This window comes from Eptatretus burgeri, chromosome 6, assembly GCF_056783735.1.
Source record: "Eptatretus burgeri isolate ZD-2024b chromosome 6, Ebu_testis_v1, whole genome shotgun sequence".
Taxonomy (NCBI): domain Eukaryota; kingdom Metazoa; phylum Chordata; class Myxini; order Myxiniformes; family Myxinidae; genus Eptatretus; species Eptatretus burgeri.
Window position 1 is genome coordinate 5,281,927 of NC_140966.1, and position 19,180 is coordinate 5,301,106.

At 43.2% G+C, this 19,180-nt stretch overlaps 1 protein-coding gene across 7 annotated transcripts in view; it reads right to left on the reverse strand.

The window, feature by feature from the left end:
• GCDH (glutaryl-CoA dehydrogenase) overlaps nt 1–19,180 on the reverse strand; it is a 51,273-nt gene that overhangs the window by 12,939 nt on the left and 19,154 nt on the right. For 6 of the 7 annotated variants that reach the window (XM_085883812.1, XM_085883811.1, XM_085883817.1 and 3 more), the window contains 5 exons: nt 15,998–16,060; nt 13,105–13,275; nt 12,813–12,942; nt 8,027–8,243; nt 2,180–2,283 (listed from right to left, as the gene is read on the reverse strand). In XM_085883812.1, coding sequence (XP_085739938.1) covers nt 2,180–2,283; nt 8,027–8,243; nt 12,813–12,942; nt 13,105–13,275; nt 15,998–16,060 — 685 coding nt within the window. The remainder of the gene's footprint in view (nt 1–2,179; nt 2,284–8,026; nt 8,244–12,812; nt 12,943–13,104; nt 13,276–15,997; nt 16,061–19,180) is intronic. The other variant, XM_085883810.1, reaches the window with a different exon arrangement.

Below are 19,180 nucleotides of genomic sequence, written 5' to 3' on the forward strand. Positions count from 1 at the left end.
AATGAAGGATGCAGAATTTGGAAAAACATGGCAATTCTGTTGGAAATATTGAAACTATTATCCACAAACATATTAGGATGTCAGGTTTCAGCCAGTTGGATATCTTAAAACCTCAGCTTGCAACTTCTCCACTAGATATTGGGGTTTTGTAAATAGTTGCTGGTAACTGGTAATGAGATGTGGGTTGACGACAGGGACCCTGAGGCGAAGACTTAATGAATGCAGCGGATCTCCATCCGGACCTGAACCAAAATCTAATCGGCTAGTTCTTATCAATTTTAATACAATAATGGTTTTGAAGAAAAAACAAAATCCAGAAGTTTCACGCTACTGAAGCAGTTTTATAAACACTGCAGTAAGACAATGCTGATTCGCACTTTCGGAGATGGTGGCTTTGTTAATCACCATAGAACGCAGCGTCAATCGGCACCGTGCATAGCCATAACCGGCGGCCTCTTCTTTACCCCCATTTATGCACCCTCTCACATGCCACACCTTCTAATGCTATATGATCGATATATAGCATGGTTCTTGAAGTATTATGAGCGAGACTTGTGTTCTACAGCGTTCAAGTATATAATTCAATTGAAATAAAGGTTTAAAGAGGTTTAAAGGCGTATAAATAAATTAATTCCAGATTTTACCACCGTTTTACCGAGCGTTTATTACATCGCCCTATCTAACACATTACATTAGTTCTTCATGCCTGTTGTTTGTGTCGTATATGATGTCCTTAAAACAGTAAGTTTCCTGTTTGGAATGATTTTAGATTTGTTTGACTGCCAGGCAGACAAAGTAAAAACATTATCTCACTCCTCTCTGCACATGCACGACCGGGACAAATTCAGAGCCAAGTACTGTTAAATGGCAAACTTGTCTTCCGATTCATGTTCAAAATATAACATTCAATTTTAATAAGTTGTTCCTCGATCATGAACTGACGATGATAAACTGATAAACCGGACAGACAGATGGACGTGAACTAATTGCTTCACCCTGCTTTTCGCCCTGAGTGTGCAGGGTAATAAATACAGTGACTATCCTGGGGAATAAATGCTTTGGTATTGTTGGCTGATGACATGTATTACACATTCTCAAAACCAATGAGCAGCAATGCTATTCCCAGTAAAAGCAGCAATAAAAATGGGACCACCTGTCCTGAAACTCACCTGGTTCAGGAGCAACAGTCACCCAAACCCCCCACAGACCCACTTAGACCCTGAATTTTTTAATCCCGTGAACAAAATTTGTTACACCAAGGGTGATGAAGGTTGTCATCAAGTTTCATTGAAATTATTTGTGTAGTTCGGAGAAGAGAGCAAATACTTTTGGGGGGGGAGGGGGGAGGGGGGGGGTCAGAACCACCCCACCCCGGAAGCCTCCCTTATTGAGGGTAGATTTTGATGCAGTCAATATACATTGGTACATGATGGGTGATGAAGGATGTGGTCAAGTTTTATCAAAATTGTGTGTATAGTTTCAGAGAAGAGAGCAAATACCTATTTTGGGGGTCAAACCCCGCCCTGTAGACCCTCTTAATGAACGCAGATTTTAATGTGGTCAATATACATTGGTACAACACAAGTGATGAAGGTCGTGGTCAAGTTTCAACGAAATTGTGTGAGTAGTTTCGGAGAGATCTAATACCTTAAAAAAAAAAATTGGGGGGGGGAGGGGGGGGTTAAAAAAAACCCGTCGACCCCCTTAATGAGAGCAGATTTTGATGCGGTTGATAAACTTTGGTATGTCATGGGTGAAGAGTGTTGTGGTCAAGTTTCATCAAAATTGTGTGTGTAGTTTCGGAGAAGAGAGCAAATACCTATTTTGGGGGGGGGGGGTCAATCACTCCCCCCCCCTGTAGACGACCTTAATGAGCGCAGATTTTGATGCGGTCAATAAATATTCGTTTGGCATCAGATATGAAGATTGTGGCCAAGTTTCATGAAAATCGTGTTTGGTTCAACTGATAATGACTGAAATGTTCTGCGGACTGACTGACTCACTCACTCGCTCACCTGCAGAAACCGCTCGATCGCATGAGGTCACCTGACTAAAGTCCAGGTGAGCTAAAAATGGGGCTCAGATAACCACAATCGGAAATGAATTTTCCTCTTACTTGCATTAGATGTTGGCCAAAATTAAACAGGGAAGCTGGGAAGAAAGTATCAGCAATGCATACCGTTCAAGCACATACGATCTCGCTGTGTGGAAGCAAAATTCTGCAGCTCCGAGAGCTCCCCATGCTATTCCATAGCGTGCATTGTTGAGACAGCCGAAAGGACCCTGAAAAGATAAATCCGTATTTTGTAACACAAGGGCAACAAAAAAACAAATCTCATACAACATACCATATATCATTATTGCTAAATTTAAGTCTGGTGTTGGCTTAATGGTTAGGGTGGCTGGCTTGGGATCTTACGGTCCGAAGTTCGACGCCGTTTTCCGCTGAATTAACAACAGGTGGGGTTCACTCAGCCTGTCATCCTTCCAAGGTTGGCGAAATGAGTACCAGTGTACTGGTATAGGGGCACGGCATCAGTGGCATAGTTGTGATAACTATGCCACTGATGATAACAATATGCCCCGACAAAATGATAACTACCTGGCAGCGAAGCTGGCAAATGCAAGAAGAAGAAGATCGCTGCCTTAAGCCGAGCATTGGCTTACTGGTTAAAGTGACTGGCTTAAAATCTTAGGGTCTTGAGTTTGAGGCCCTGTCAAGCTGTTCAAATAACATCAGGTGGGTTGACTCAGCCTACCATCCTTCCGATGTCGGCGAAATGAATACCAGTGCACTGATAGAGGAGCACAGCAACAGTGACACAGCTGTGCTCCATCAGTGGCACAGCTGTGCTCCTACCTGGCAGCCAAGCTGCCATACGCAAAAACACTCCGGTTCCGGTTTTAGAGCAGCGAGAGGTCTCCTTTGGGGCTCCCTGTTGACATTCTCAAAGCTAAGCTTCCGGTTGTTATTTGTCCCGTTTTAACTGTTTAATTTTTTCACCTACATGTTACTGTGTGTTGCTAGTTCGGTTTTGTTTCAAAAATTCGTGCTATTTTGTGAGTATTTTTGTCGACGTTCTTACCTGTGCTTGAGGCCTAGGCCTAGGCTTGAGGCCTACCGGTTCCACTCGGTGTTCGATCGTTTTTTGTTTTTTTTTTGTTTGTTTTTTCTCCCCATTACCTTCAATTTTGATCCTCCCCACTTTCCAAACATCCCCCATTCTCCCAACTAATCTCTTTCTTATCTCAACAACAACAACATCAACAACAACAAAAAAAATAAAAAAATACCCTACAACAACAACAACACGCTCACCTTCTCCCGATTTGCTTCTTCTTCTTCCTCTTAACTTCCTCCTCGTCTTCTTCCTCGATTTTTTTTTTTTACACTTCATGACCTAATCTGTTGAACTCTGTCATATATTAATATTAACAACAACAACAACAAACAAACAAAAAAATATATATATATATATACCCAACAACAACAACAACACGCTCACCTTCTCCCGATTCTGCTTCTTCTTCTTCCTCTTAACTTCCTCCTCGTCTTCTTCCTCGATTTTTTTTTTTTTTTACACTTCCATGACCTAATCTGTTGAACTCTCTCATACATTATTTTTAACTACAAAAACGATCTTATAATGCTTCATCTTCCTCTCTCACACATGTGGTACTCTTTACTGTTTCACAATGCACTACTCTTCTGCTATTTTACCAGACTGCTCTCATTTCGAGCTCTCCTTCATTCCTTGCCTAAAAAATCCAACTATTACAGTGCTTCTTCTCTCCATGCTCTGAATTCGCCTTCATTGCATCCATCAAGAATTGTGTTAAATCGCATCTCTGACCTAAAACTTTTAAAAACCACAGTTTGCCATCGATGCTCGCTTTCCATCAAACATTCTTTTTTTCCAACTTCAGTGCCAACTCACCCCCCTCACCCCTCACTCTCACTCTCAAAGCAACCATCCCACTCTTCTCCCTCCAAGCCTCCCTCTCACCTCTCTCAAAAATTCCCCCCTCACCTTTCATCCCCCTCACTCTTCCTTCTCAAAGTTGCCCCCCTCTCATCCACCAACCTGCCTCCCTCCACTGCCCTCTCACCTCCATCTCTTCACTCCACCTCCTCAAATCCTCAACTGCCTTCTTCCTTGTCTCTTGTCCCCCCTCTCCTCCAGCACCACAGAGCCTTTTCTCCTCCTCATTCGGCCCCCTCCCCTCGCTGTTCTGCAATACCCCACACTCCTTCAGCAACCCTCCTTACCTGCCCCCGTCATCCCTTGTCCTACCCTCCCCCTCCCCCTCCACCTCCTGCACCCAAAGCCTCCTCCCCTTCCTCTTCATTAAAAGTGTGGACCTCAAATATCCGGGGCCTTCGCTCAAACCTTTCAGATCTTTCCATACAGGTTGCCACTGACAAACCAGACATTATCTGCCGAACAGAAACTTTCCTCTCCCAAGACGTGTCTGACTCCCAAGTATCTCTCCCTGGCTACTCCCTCTTACGGTACGACAGACCTGAGCCTCGTCCTGGTGGAGGTGTTGCTCTCTTCATCAAAGACTCTATTCCTCACTCTCCATGCACTGCTCTCACTCCCCCACACCCCCAGGAATACCTCTGGCTTCGGCTTCCCCTCCACTCCCACCTCATGTTTATATGTGTACTGTACCGTCCACCGAACAGTGATGACTCCATCTACACCTCACTATCCGAAAACATGGACCATCTTCTATCTTCTCATCCAAACTCTCTCTTTCTCTTATGTGGTGACTTCAATTGTCATCACGCCAGTTGGCTAGGTGTGGGTACCTCTCTCACCTGCCATGGCACCTCAGCAAAAGCTTTCTGCGACTCATTGGGACTGACTCAATCGGTCAACTTCCCGACCCGGATCTCAACCAATGGTACTCCATCTCTTCTGGATCTGATTTTGACAAATTTCCCTGACAATATCTGCTGCTCTTCCTTCGCTCCAATTGGTTCTTCTGACCACGTCCTTGTCAAAGTGGACATCTCTCTGGCTGTTATCAGAGAACCACCTCACCGCCGTCGAGTCTGGCATTTCACTCAAGCCGACTGGCAGGGTCTCCGAGCAGCCATCAAACTTACAGACTGGTCTCCTATCACTACTTTCTCAAACATCAACTCATCCTGGGAATTCTTTCAAAGAAACTTGCTCTCCCTCATGCACAGATTTATCCCCTCTCGTGTTCAGTTGTCTTACCCTTCCTCCCGCCCTTGGTTTACTGAAGCTTGTGGCGAGGCAGTTGTCCTGAAACAACTTGCCTTTGCCTCATGGAAAGCAAACCCAACTGAGGGCAATCTCAGTTCTTTCCACAAAGCTCGGAACAAGTGTGTATCTACCCTCAGGAGAGCCAGAAAACAACATCTTTCTCATCTCAAGTCTGAACTCTCAAACCTCTCTCCCTCCTCAAAATCCTGGTGGCGTTTAATCAAATCTGTTTCTGGTGTATGTTCCCCCTCCATCCCCCCCTTACCTCAAATGGCCGCACTGCTGATTCCACACGTGATAAAGCTGAATGTCTAAACTCGGTGTTTGCAGCTAAATCTTGTGTCCTAAACCCATCTCTATCTCTACCCACTTTACCCAGTCGCATCCAACTGTCCCTGGACTCTGTATCCTTTTCTCCTGACAAGGTGGAGAGCTTGCTTTCAAACCTCGAGTCAGATTCTGCAACCGGTCCAGACGGCAGCAGCCCACGTGTCCTCAAAGCCTGCTCTTCTGCTCTTGCTCACCCTCTCTCTGTTCTATTCACCCTCTCATTTGCCCAAGGTCATCTGCCATCTGCTTGGAAATCTGCTAACATCACTGCCCTGCATAAAAAAAGGTGCAAAAACAGATCCCTATAACTACAGACCAATCAGCCTTCTCCCAATCATCAGCAAGGTGATGGAATCCATCATCGCCTCAGATATAAAATCCTTCCTCTTCTCCAATGGCTTGATTTCCAATCATCAATTTGGTTTCAGACCAGGTCACTCTACCCTGGATATGCTGCTTCTGCTCTCCCATTAATGGATGGAGGTCCTCAATGCCAGACAGGAAATCCGAGCCGTATCCCTGGACATATCACGTGCTTTTGACACAGTCTGGCACCCTGCCCTACTCACCAAACTCTCTTCCCATGGTATTCAAGGCCATCTACACTCATGGCTCGCAGACTTCCTCTCCTGTCGCAGTCAACGTGTGGCCCTAAATGGAGTTCTTTCATCCCCTCTTCCTGTGCAGGCTGGAGTTCCTCAAGGTAGCGTTCTGGGCCCTGTTCTTTTTCTGGTTTTCATCAATGATCTCTCGGACTCTCTGGAAAATCCTCTATTTCTCTTTGCCGACGACTCCACCCTCTGCCGTACCATCTGTCATCCCTCAGACCGGCAAGCAGCAGCTTCTTCACTCACTGCAGATCTGGATAAAATCACAAACTGGTCCAACACGTGGAACATGTCTTTCAATCCAGACAAATCTCACACTCTCACTATGTCTCTTCGAAAGGACCATTTACAAAACCCCCCCATCCACTTTCTCAACAATCCTCTGGAAGAAGTCTTTTCTTTCAAGCTTCTAGGTCTCACTATCTGCCATGACCTTTCCTGGGAAAGTCACATTTCCAACCTCGCCTCAAAAGCCAGTCGCCGACTGGGAATCCTCCGTCGTGCTAAGTCCTTCCTCGGCCCTCTTGAGCTCCTGACCACTTACAAAGCTTTTGTCCGTAGCCTTATGGAGTACTGCTCTCCCCTCTGGGCTGGTGCTCCTGCCTCCCACCTTTCTCGGCTTCACGCTGTCGAAACCAGGGCATTTAAGGTCATCGGCATCTCCCGCAATGAAGCTGAGTCTTTGGGCCTCTCACTCAATCACCGCAGGTTGGTTGGTGGTCTTTCTGTCTTCTACCGACTCCTCTCCAGTCTTGCCCCCCCTGCTCTCTCTGCGATTTGTCCCCACCACATTTCCACAGGGCGCTCAAGGTCCGCCAACAACCCCCTTCTGGTAAAACTACCAAAATCACGAATCACTGCTCATCTTCACTCTTTCATTCCTCTTTTTTTCCTGCCTTTGGAATAAACTTCCTCACTCTATTCTTTCCCATTCTTCCCTCCAGGCTTTCAAAACAGCTATTCACCACCACCTCTTATCTTCCCCCATCCAAATCCTCGATCTTTTCTACCCCCGATAATCCACCCAAGCCCACTTCCTTCATTTCTCCTGCTTTCCTTCCTGAAAGTCCCTGAAATGTCCATCTTCTCTTCGCCATGTTCCCCGTCCCATCCCCATCCCTCTCCCTTCCACAGTTCACCTAATGTGTCTGTTCCCCACTGTTTTGTCCCTTCCACTCCCGCCCCTCTTGTCTCATGCCTCCTTGCTGTGAGTTGTGTGTTAGCTCTCATACGAGCCTCGACCAAGGTATACAAAAAAAAAATAAAATAAAATAAAAAAAACATAAGAACACTATGTTTGGAACAATGAAGGTCGCTTTTATTGTTGGGTGAGATGACGGTTGTAATTGTGATGCAATTCTGGTAATCTTCCTCATGGCAGACTCAGTGCTATCAAAGTAGCCTTATGGAAAGGATTACACTAGGTGGTTTGCCATTTCCTTCCCAATGATATTCAGGGTTGGAATTTGGCCAGGGTGAACTTGCCTACTCTTCGCAAAGGACACAATGGGATCTTTAACATTCACCACCTAATGTCAGCAGACAGGACGCCCGGTATAACATCTATCTGAGGGGCGGCACATACATTAATGCATGTGAAACACCAGGATGATAGTTTATAGGCAGGCCAATAATCAAATGTGGACAAGACTGCTCACAAGAAAGTGTGCTGCCTGTGAAACATCCTGTTGAACTCGATAAGCAATGTTAGTTACTGAAGAGAACGTTTACGATTACTACAACCCATCAAACTCCTTTATGTTTTGAATGCAGAGTAATTTGGAATCTCATGTCCACAAATTGCAACAAAGAGACAACTTTAGTTTTTGCACACTGTTTTCTGCTTACCTGAAGGCCTGAGATGTGTGGGAACATGTTTTCTGCTGGAATCTCCACATTTTCAAGAAGAATCATGCCAGTGGCGGAAGCTCGAAGTGAGAACTTTCCTTGGATAGGCGGCATGCTGAGGCCTGGAGTACCACGTTCCACCAAGAACCCACGTACGCGTCCATCTTCAATCTTGGCCCAGATTACGCACACATCCGCGATGGGTGCATTGGTGATCCTACGCACATTATACCCATCGGCAATCAGCATGAAACACAAAGTTGTTACGAATATGTAAAACATTATTTATGCACCTTGTGTGCTTGACATGATGCTGGGCAATATGTAATGAGGACGGTTTTAGAAAACAAACTGGTCAGTGTACTGAAAATTCATTAAAACAGGACTATCCCCTGCACAAGCTTATTTTCAATCAATCTAAAGGGCACCCTCATGCATTAAGGGCACATGAGCACAACACATCGTTCAATGCACGTGCTGTGCCATTACGAAAAGAAAAGAAAAGAATCTAAACAAGTAGAGGTACATTCAAAGTCCACCGCCCCCATGCCAATAAATAAATAACAAATCCTCCTACGAGTGACATTGCTGGGACGCCTTTGGCAACTGGCGATGCCGCCGTGCAGCACATGGAGATGAAATTGGGAGAGAGCTGTGTACAATAATTGATTGATTAATTGCAGAATTAAAATAAATAAATAAAAATTGTAAAAGAATTAATTTCTTCATCAACTGGCTAATGGTATACCAAAACCACCACCGTTTCATCCAAACCTGTAACTTTTTGAAAATCAAGTAATTCATCGAAAAATGAATAAACCAATGTCACCCGCAGGGTGACCCGTATCTTGCCAAAAGGTGACCACGTGTGACTTCTTTAGGGTCACACTGAGGTGAACAGAGCTGCTATCCACCAGGAGCGACTCCTTGAGGAATATCTGCCGATGAGAATCGTTCTACAGAGTAACCATGAAAAATATGCGTTTGCTTCATAACGTCACCAAATGACGTCATAATGTCTCAAGCTTGACATATCTAGAAAGCACTCATCGAGGTGTTCAATTTGACGATATGGTACGACACGATATGGTTCCTAAAACATGAAAATTTGACCTTGGGGGTCAAATATGTTTGACCTCAGGCGCTAACGATGAAGGTCAAGGCCAATCGCCACCAAAAACTAATTAGTTGAGCGCCAGACCATATACTACATTCCCATAAAGTTTGGAGACGATTCGATTAAAATTACTCAAAAAATAAGGGTTTCGTCGACCTCCATGATTTACCGCAAAGTGACCTTGACCTTTGACCTTGACCTTGACGTGTGCTGAAGGGTATTGTAATAATACTACGATATGTGTACCCACAAGAGTTTCCGATGAGAATTGTGCTCTACAGAGTGATATAAAGGTGAAAAATCCAATGATTACAGACAAACAAACAAACAAAAAAAAAAAACTTACCAAGTAACAAATTTTGCAAAAACTTAGTTTTAGCAAGATAAAAAAAAAAAAACTTACCAAGTAACAGATCTTGCAAAAACTTCGTTTTGGCAAGATAATAATTAATCAATTAATTGATTAATCAATAAATCAAAATACCTTTTATAGCAAAGCCACTTGTTCACTGTCGTGTCGAAATATCAGCTTCTTAGCTCAAAAGGTGCCTGAGATATTTCCCAGATGAGAAAGAAAATAAATAAGGAATTAAGAAATCGATAATAATTAAGTAATTAATCAATTAATTGATCAATCAAAAAATATAAACAACGTTTTTGCCAAAGCACATTTTCACTTTTGTCCTCAAATTTCAGCTTCCTAGCTCAAAGGATGGCTGAGATATCGCCCAGAAAAACAAACAAACAAACAAACAAGACAAGCCGGTAGGTGACATGGGTGGTCGCTATATAATTGCATACTCGTCACACAGTTTTGACGGATCGGGCTGAAAATGTTTGACAAAGAGGTTGATTATTATCGTGCGCAAAAAAGCGCGCAAGGCGATTTTTGATTTTCGAAATTTTTTTTTGTTTTTTTTCGGAGTTTTTGAAAAATTTCAAAGTCCTGTTGCTGGGCAACGGTGGTATCCATAGCAACGGTGCTCAAAAGCATACAACTAGATCCTGGTATGAACCTACCAGTCAAGTTTCATCAAAATCGGTCTACTCCTCTGGCCTCCAGAGCTGTCCATTACATACAAACAAACAAACAGACAAGCCGGTGGGCGACATGGGTGGTCGCTACATAATTGCATACTAGTCATACAGTTTTTGACGGATCGGGCTGAAAATGTTTGACAAAGAGGTTGATTATTATAGTGCGCATAAAAGCCTGGAAGCCGATTTTTGATTTTCAAAAAAATTAATTTTTTCGGATTTTTCAAAAATTTCAAAGTCCGGTTGCTAGGCAACGGTGGTGTCCATAGCAACGGTGCTCAAAAGCATACAACTAGATCCTGGTATGAACCTACGTGTCAAGTTTCATCAAAATCAGTTGACTCCTCTGGCCTCCAGAGCTGTCCATTACATACAGACATACAAACAAACAAACAATCATACATACAGACAGACGGAAAAAGTGAAAATAAGGGTACTCTAGCGACCACCCAACAGACATACAGACAGACGGAAAATCTGAGGTAAAGCTCTGGGATCTGTGGCATCCATGGTGGTGGAAATGCTGTACTCATGACGTTGCATGCAGTTCTGTGCTCTGTCTGGAACACAGGCATCACACAACTGACTGGAAGAGGAACCTTGTTGTCCCTCTCTGGAAAGGGAAGGGTCATTGCCAGGACTGCAGCAGCTACCGAGGGGTGACGCTGCTCTCAGTGCCGGGCAAGGTCTTTGCTCAGATAATTATTGATAGGGTTCACCACCATCTGCTTAAGCACCAGCGTCCAGAGCAGTTAGGCTTTACACCAAAGAAAGAGATCAACGATTGACTGTATCCTTGCTCCTCAGGTCCTCACCAAAAGCAGACGAGAGTTTTGGCAGGGGATGCTTGCAGCCTATGTTGTACTCCACAAAGCGTTTGATACAGTGAATTAGGATGCCCTCTGGAGCATTCTCGGTCTTCTTGGGGTGCCACCAAAACGGATCAATCTGTTTTACGAGCTATACTCTGGTACTGAAAGTGCTGTGAGGTGTGGTGGTTCCATCTCAGACTTATTTCCAGTTGTTACTGGAGTTTGTCGGGGGTGTGTACTGGCCCCCACACTTTTCAGCACTTATATTGACTGGATTCTGGGAAGGATGTTGGAGAGATGAAGTTGTGGTGCATTGTTTGGGAATGTCAAAATCTCTGACCCTGATTTTGCAGACGATGCAGTCATCTTTGCAGAGACGCTGGATATTCTTGTAAGGGTCCATGAGGCACTGAAGGAGGAGTCGTAGCCACTGGGATTACAGGTTTCCTGGGTCACAATTAAGATCCAGGCTTTCACTGACATATTGGATGTTGCTGTCATCTGTCTCTGTTTGCAGTGAGGATGGTGAGGTCATGGAGTGATTAACTTACCTTGGCGGTGATATTCATGTCTCCGCATATTGTGAGCTCGAGGTCAACAAATGTCTGGTTCGGGCCTGGGGAGTCATGGATTCACTGGATCATGGGGTGTGGCGCTGTCGGTACCTATGCAGGATGATGAACATCCAAGTCTTTCAGTCCCTAGTGCTTCAAGTCTTGCTCTACAGATGTGAGACTTGGACTCTGACTAGGGATCTGAGATGGAGACTTAACTCCTTCGGTACCAAGTTTCTTCGGAGAATTCTTGGCTATCGCTGGTCAGACTTTGTGTCCAATGAGTGGTTGCTGAGAGAGACTCCGATGAGATTTGTTACCTATGTAGTTTGTGACCGTCAGCTGCAGCTGTCTGGACCTGTGGCTCGGTTGCCTGACTGATCCTGCTTATCAGATTCTCTCAGCGAGGGAACCTTGCGAGTGTAAGAGGCCAACGGGCCGACCCAGGCATCTGTCTGGGGGATGGGCAGACAGAGCCCCCTGGAGTACTGGCGGAAAGTTGGCGCAGCGACGTGCTGCTTTGGTGCATGCTCCCATACCTGACCTGATCTGGCACATCTGCAAAAATGTAATTACAGTACCCAGTTTCAGAAACCTCATGGAAACGAACCAAAATAATGCTCACATACGACCTGATGAACCCATCAAGCGTGAACATAGAAAACAAGGCACTGCGACCAGATATAGTACTTATGTACAAAAAAGAAAAAACAGCATTGCTAATTGTGATGTCATTACCCAGGAGATTTTGGCCTAGACAATGCAGACATCAACAAAATGACCAGATACCAAGACCTGAAAAATGAAGTGAAAAGAGCCTTGAAGTTGAAGAATGCCAAAATTGTACTATTGATAATTGGAGCAACAGGAATGATGAAAAAAGAACCTCATGGAGATCTTAAAAACCATCCCTGGGAATATTACTCCAAACTAACTACAGTTGTAAGCTCTGCAGGGCTCGGTGACGATTCTCAAAAGAGCCCTCAGAATAAAACTTTGAGAACAAAACAGTTCACAACTTGGTCCATGAATCATGATCCCTTACTGAATCGTAGGTGGATATTCGAGTCCTGGGAGGGCTCCATTCAACCTTCTGAAACCCGCATTTGGAGATAACAACCAACGACACACACACACACACACACACACACACACACACACACACACACACACACACACACACACACACACACACACACACACACACACACACACACACACACACACACACACACACACACACACACACACACACACACACACACCATGTCTTGCTGCCGTTGAGTGTGTACGTATTGCTGCTGGGGTTGTATCTTGCCCGGGTCTCCATTCCTCCAGGATCACTACCATGATTGGGTTCAGTTAAGCCGAAACAACCAATCAATTCGCCTTTTCCTGAAAAGAAAAGTAAAAATTTATACTGGTAACCAGATAATCAAAACAGGGAGGGAAACTGCAAAATCAACACAGCCAAGTTAAATAGTTCCAATAGAAACAAGTACTACTTAACATCAACAACTAACAATTTCTGTAAAAACTGGGACAACTCTTACTTACCAAGCTTAGGTATAAATTTCTGCTTCTGTGCATCTGTGCCATAGGCATTGATTGGGTGCATGACAAGCGAGGACTGAACACTCATGGCTGAGCGGTATCCACTGTCCACACGTTCCACCTCTCGAGCAATAAGTCCATATGCCACATAAGATGTGCCTGAGCAGCCGTAGCCTGCAACGGGAGCTTCAGGTTAACAGGACATTGATAATGAAATCACCCAAGAGTTACCAAAAAATAAGCAGTCTCTTGTATTCAAGTTGAATCACAGCGAAATGTCTAAATTTCACTAGAAATACACCTTGTGTGCAGAAAATGCTAATTCTGAGCTATTGCATGAGGTATGGACCATTTGCAATAACAGGTCAAGGCAAATGGCCTGTGTTGCCATCTTGAGTGGCAGTGAGTGAGCAAGGTGTGAGTACATTCGGACTTTTGATAATACATCTGAATATTTTGGATGGGGGAGGTGGGAGTGGATGGGGGTTAGATCCTGAATGTGACACCAGATAAGCAGATGAGGTGAAGATACATCATACCATGGAAGGGGTAGTCAATCAACAGTTTCAAAGATGCTCATCTAGTTTTCCAACATCGACCTGGTCATGCCTTTTCATGAAGTCTGGATTTAAAAAATACCAAAAAAGAGTTAAAAGGGCTGGGTACATGATCCTATTAAGCCACTGCTTTTGTCAGTTATACATGGGGGAGGAAAACGAAGGCAAACATTGTAGTTTTTCCAAGGAAAGAAAGCTTTAAAGCTTTTTACCCCTCCAGCCACCAAGGGAAACATAATTGAGTATTGAAGGCATGTCAGAGCAAAATACTGGTTCGTGTTCAAATTTTATGTCATGTTGAAACAGCACAATCAGTCTGAGTGAATTTTTCACAAATTTGCTCGTACTTCCACCAATGGTTGGTGAGAAAAGTAGACAATGATTGGGAAATATGGATGATCGCAATATTACCCGAGATTGTCACAAATGCCTTCTAGCAACTTTGACAAAAATAGCTGCGATAGCTGAAATATCACCTCCATGTATGTAGAGGTTAAACTGAAAACCAAACTTAAATAATATTGTTTACAAAAGCTAATTTGAAAGTTTAAACAGCTGTCTTCCTCACATTGAAAGAGTAATGCAAAGGTGATTGAGCATGGGAAGATACTGATGTCATTCATAGCTTGAATGCAAATAAAGAGAAGAGACGGTTCAATGCTTCGTCATGAAAATTGTTGTTGATTATTCAAATGAAATCACTTAGCAAAATTATGTAAGTCTGCATCTATTCCGAAAAAATAAAAGTTCAAAAAAGCGTGAATGCAAACTGGCTGGCAGATATTTGCAACCGATTTGCTCGGAAGAAACTCCAATTGAGAAGAGGCGATAATGCTTTCATCAAAAATGGAAGCATTCAAGAGTACATGAAACCACTGCAAGGTAAACGCGTGAGATCCATTCAATCAGCCTGGAGGAGTCAAGTGGACATTTCCCTCATGGCAAGTCAATATGTAGGCAGGGCTCACCTTATGGGGGACATATTTGGTTAGCAAGTTGTTTTGTACTCTGCACTTGTTAAAATACATAGGCTTTTGACACACACACACACACACACACACACACACACACACACACACACACACACACACACACACACACACACACACACACACACACACACACACACACACACACACACACACACACACACAACCAGTTGAGCTTTGGACCTTGGAAAGAAACATCTCTCACTCTCTGTTTTGCCCCAGCCCAGTACAGCATCAGCCTGTACAGGTCGTACTGGACCCAAAACAAGACTCAACTATTTTGCTGTCCCCCCTCCCCCACCCAACCACTGTGAGAGTCCAGTATTTGGTGCCAAAGCTGGGGTTAGGCCTTATAGTTTGCCTGTATATAATTTGCGTGTTCCCTTCTGCTCTATTTGTGTCTCGACTGCCATATATGTGCCATTATTCATTCATAGTCTTGTCCTGCCTTGTCCTCTGGGTATCATTTTAAATTGTAAATAAAACACTTTTAATGAAAGGAACATCTCACTTTTTGTCTTTGCGCACGATCTACCACCAAATTTGGCTGCATTTGAACATTTTTTGGGGATTGTAAATTTATAGGTAATTAAAAGAATGCAGCAACCTACTGCATCGTTTCAGCATTCGCGGAGGACTTTATCAGACCTATGGCTCAGTCAGTCTGTGTTCGTGAACCCTCTGACGTGACAATATTTTGTCTAGGGAATAAAAAAAAAAAATCTAAAAAGACGCAGTGACGCTCGGGCCAAAGTTAAACCTTCAATAGTTTTCAAGGCGTAAATTGAATCACCATGTACTTTACATGCTGTTGACTGTCACTCATTGGTAGAAGAGATAAACACCCTGTTGACAAGGCTTTTGTAATTATATCAGTTGAAGCTTATCATTCAATATGGTTCATACAGAAGTGTCAAACTGATGGCATTGAGTAGAGGCATGCAAGTAACCATTACAATGTCCATTCCACCTTGCCTCTCCTAACCATCTCCTCTACAGGGTATGTTTGGGCAGGAATTCAGCCAGGGTGGCGGTGCTAACTCGCCAACTCTTTGTTGAGCGACACTGAAGGATCTTTAATGTCCACCAACAATCAAAGCTTACAGACAAGTCCGGAGCTCAGCATCCATCCAGGGGCACACCCATTAATGCAACACTGCGTGTGGAGCACTGGCCTGACAGTTGATAATCAGGTTGACAAAACGCAGACTCGACAGCTCAGAGACAAGTGCATTACCTCTGCACCATCCTGTTCGACTGAAAATGGTGATTTTTATGTAAAGTATTAATCTGAAATAAATAAATATTGTTTGTTTATAATTTAAGAAGTAATTGAAAAATCAAAATTACCCTTGATAGTTGATCCCAACACACCAAGCTGCCCCAGTTCGTGCATGATATCTCGATCAAAAACTGAAATGCAAAACATGGTGTTTAGGTCAACACAACAATAACATCATTGTACTCATAATTATTTATCATCGTATCATTAATGCTGGCTTTAAGAGCAATTTACCTATGAGGTACAGAGAACGATTGGGGGTGAGGGAAAAACAGAGAAAAATAGGACCACTGGACCTGTAGCTTATCTCGGCCCTGGCCTAATGTTGCTACCCAAATTTGGTCGCATTCTGACTGGTAGGTCTGGAGAAGAAGATTTTTGAAGGAATTTATGCGACCGTCATTTTGACCTCCTTAAAGTCATGTGACCGGAAAGAGCTTTGCAATCCCTGTTACCAATCAGAGGCGGAACATTGCTGCCAAATTTCAGCCGGATCGGCTCAGCGGTTTGGCCGGAGAAGTCAAAATAGGAGCTAGACGGACGGACGGCCGATGCACGATGACGATACCTTTTCTGGAACTCCAATTCCAGATAAGCTAAAAATAAAATTAAAAAAGTAGTCTTATGCATAAAAAAGGAGGAAATGTTGGGAAGGAAACATAAAAAATGAGAAGAGGGAGGTCAGGAGGAGAAATAAATAAGGCGAAGGAAGTAAAGGAAAGAGGAATTATGGGGCAAACAGGGGGAACGAGGCATGCAGACGGGCCCCTGTAAGCATTCCTGTTCTTTTTGTACCTAATACATTTTTTGTAAATCTTTTATGTAGGTAATAAATACATCGCTCTTGAGAAGCATTCCTATTCGAATTATCAAATAGACATCGCTCTTGTTGTTTAAAGGCAGACCAACCTGAAAATGGTTAATCACATAATAAGAAACTGCTGTATGTAAACAGTCGATACCTGACCAGATTTTCATGAATGTTTGCAAAACGTCAACCCACTGAGAGAAATCTAGGTTGTGGTCCCAAAACAAGTACATTTACAAAGTGAAGAGGTATATACGTACAAGAGGAAGACGTAACAAGAGGAAAACCAGCCTCAGTGGCGTAATGGTTCGAGAATCCGCTCTGAGTCTGGGAGGTTGGTGGTTCGAATCCCTGCCGAGTCATACTAAAGGCTTAAAAATTGTACATACTACTTCCTTGCTTGATACTCAGCATTTAGAAAGGAGAGAAGACGGACAAACAACCATAGGTTGGTAATAATAGTGCACGTTTTGATAGGCCTAATAGTCCCCTCCTGCATCAAATTTCCTTGCAAGGAAACACATCTTATAAATTAATAAAAAATTACCCCCGTGTGGGGGTGACGGTCATCTCTATAATACCACAAGTTCTCAAAGTTCAGTTATGACCGAAGACTACTGCGCAGCTCGAACTGCGCAGTTTGGTTAAAGATGACTCGGCATTTTGGCGCGCGCACACGAAATTATATTTTGAAAATAAATGCCGACGTTAACATTTCGGGTTTTGAAAGTTTTGCACCTTCGGTGGAAAATGTATAAATATAAAAGGTTAAAAATGTGTTTTATATTTATATTTCATTTTTCCTTCCTTCCTTCTTTCCGAATCGCATCGGCGTTTTTGGCCATCTTCCAGATCACGTGACGATCAAACGGGAAGGAAATTAAACAATCTGTCCAGTTAGATACAAGAAAATATTTTTTACTATCATAATCAATAAACGGTTGCCGAATATCTCGTAGAATGGCAGACTGGATAGGTTTTGAAAATGGCGATTTTTATAACTTACGTGACCTCGTGACCTTGACCCTGACCTTGAACCCGGCCAAAAGTTATATTGTTGTGCAACACTCATCGACCTCTACCCACATACTAAGTTTCATCAAGATCGGAAAGAAAAATTGTTGACGGACGGACAGACGGACATTTGGTCCGGCTTTATTAGGTCATCTCGGTAGAATAATGCAGTGATACGTCAACAGTAAACTAAGAAAAAGTGAATTTAATCCCCCCTTCTTGAAGTGCTTTTAATCTTCCAGTGTAACAATTTTTAAAAAGATCCCTCATTATTACACTATATTATCATATATTAATACACCTTCTTCTTCCTTATTATGCAGCACATGACTGTGAGTAGCATCATTGGCTGAGGGGGGCATGGCCGTACCGCTAATGCAGTGCCACCTGGAGGTTAAAGCAGGAATTTGGGATTTGGCCAGGGTGCCGGCGATAGCTTGCCTACTCTTCACGAAGGACACCAGGGTATCTTGAACATCCACCAACTAATGCTAGCAGACAGGACGCCCATCCGAGTTACGGCACACAGTGATGCCTCATGATACCTGCGAGACACCAGGATGAGTTTGTAGCTGGGCTGAGAATCGAACTCTGGTTGGATGGTTTAGAAGCAAGTGTGCATACTTCCAGGCCACCCTGCCAGCCCAATTGGACACATTAAAATCTGTGTAAAAAGACATTTCAGTAACATTGCTAGCCTCTTGACGGTGATTGAGGCTATTAAGGTGGGTCTCGTGTGGTGGGTGGTTGGTACAGATGATACTTTTACAGTATATTTCTCTCTTGTAAAAATTGAAATAGAGTGTTTTAGAGGAGTGTCATGGAGTAATTGAGTAGCATGTTCACCTTTGCTATCTTGCACAATGTTGTAAATAAGCATTATTTTCTGACAATAATTAATGTTGCTGTTGGCTCGCACATAGGGGTGAATAGTTTTCTAAATTATCGTAAATAATCCAAGTGGGACTTTGATATAATAATTAACAAGGAGAAAAAAGACGTAAAATGTCATAGCCCCGGTGGTTTTAGTAATTTTGTTGTATGCAGTTAAAGGACTAGCCCATATTTACAAGATGTATGTGCATGCGCAACTGACTTGAGTGATCATGTGACATGGAAGATTCCATACAATTGGGTTATTCAGTCATGAATATTAATGATGTGGGTCACATTGTTATATTGTGCAAGATAGTTGGTCACATGACATGTCTGATGTTTTCAATTTGGAACACATATTTCACAAAGAACGGATTCAATGTTCATATATTTTGCGGGAGACATACTGAATTACACAAACAGTGTAACATTTAATAATATTCATTTATGCTTAAAATAAATTTTGTAACAGGAGACAATACAAAACAAGATAAGTCAATGCATGTCCGAGAGATGGTTGAGGATGTGTTCAATACCGTTTTATTTTTTTTAC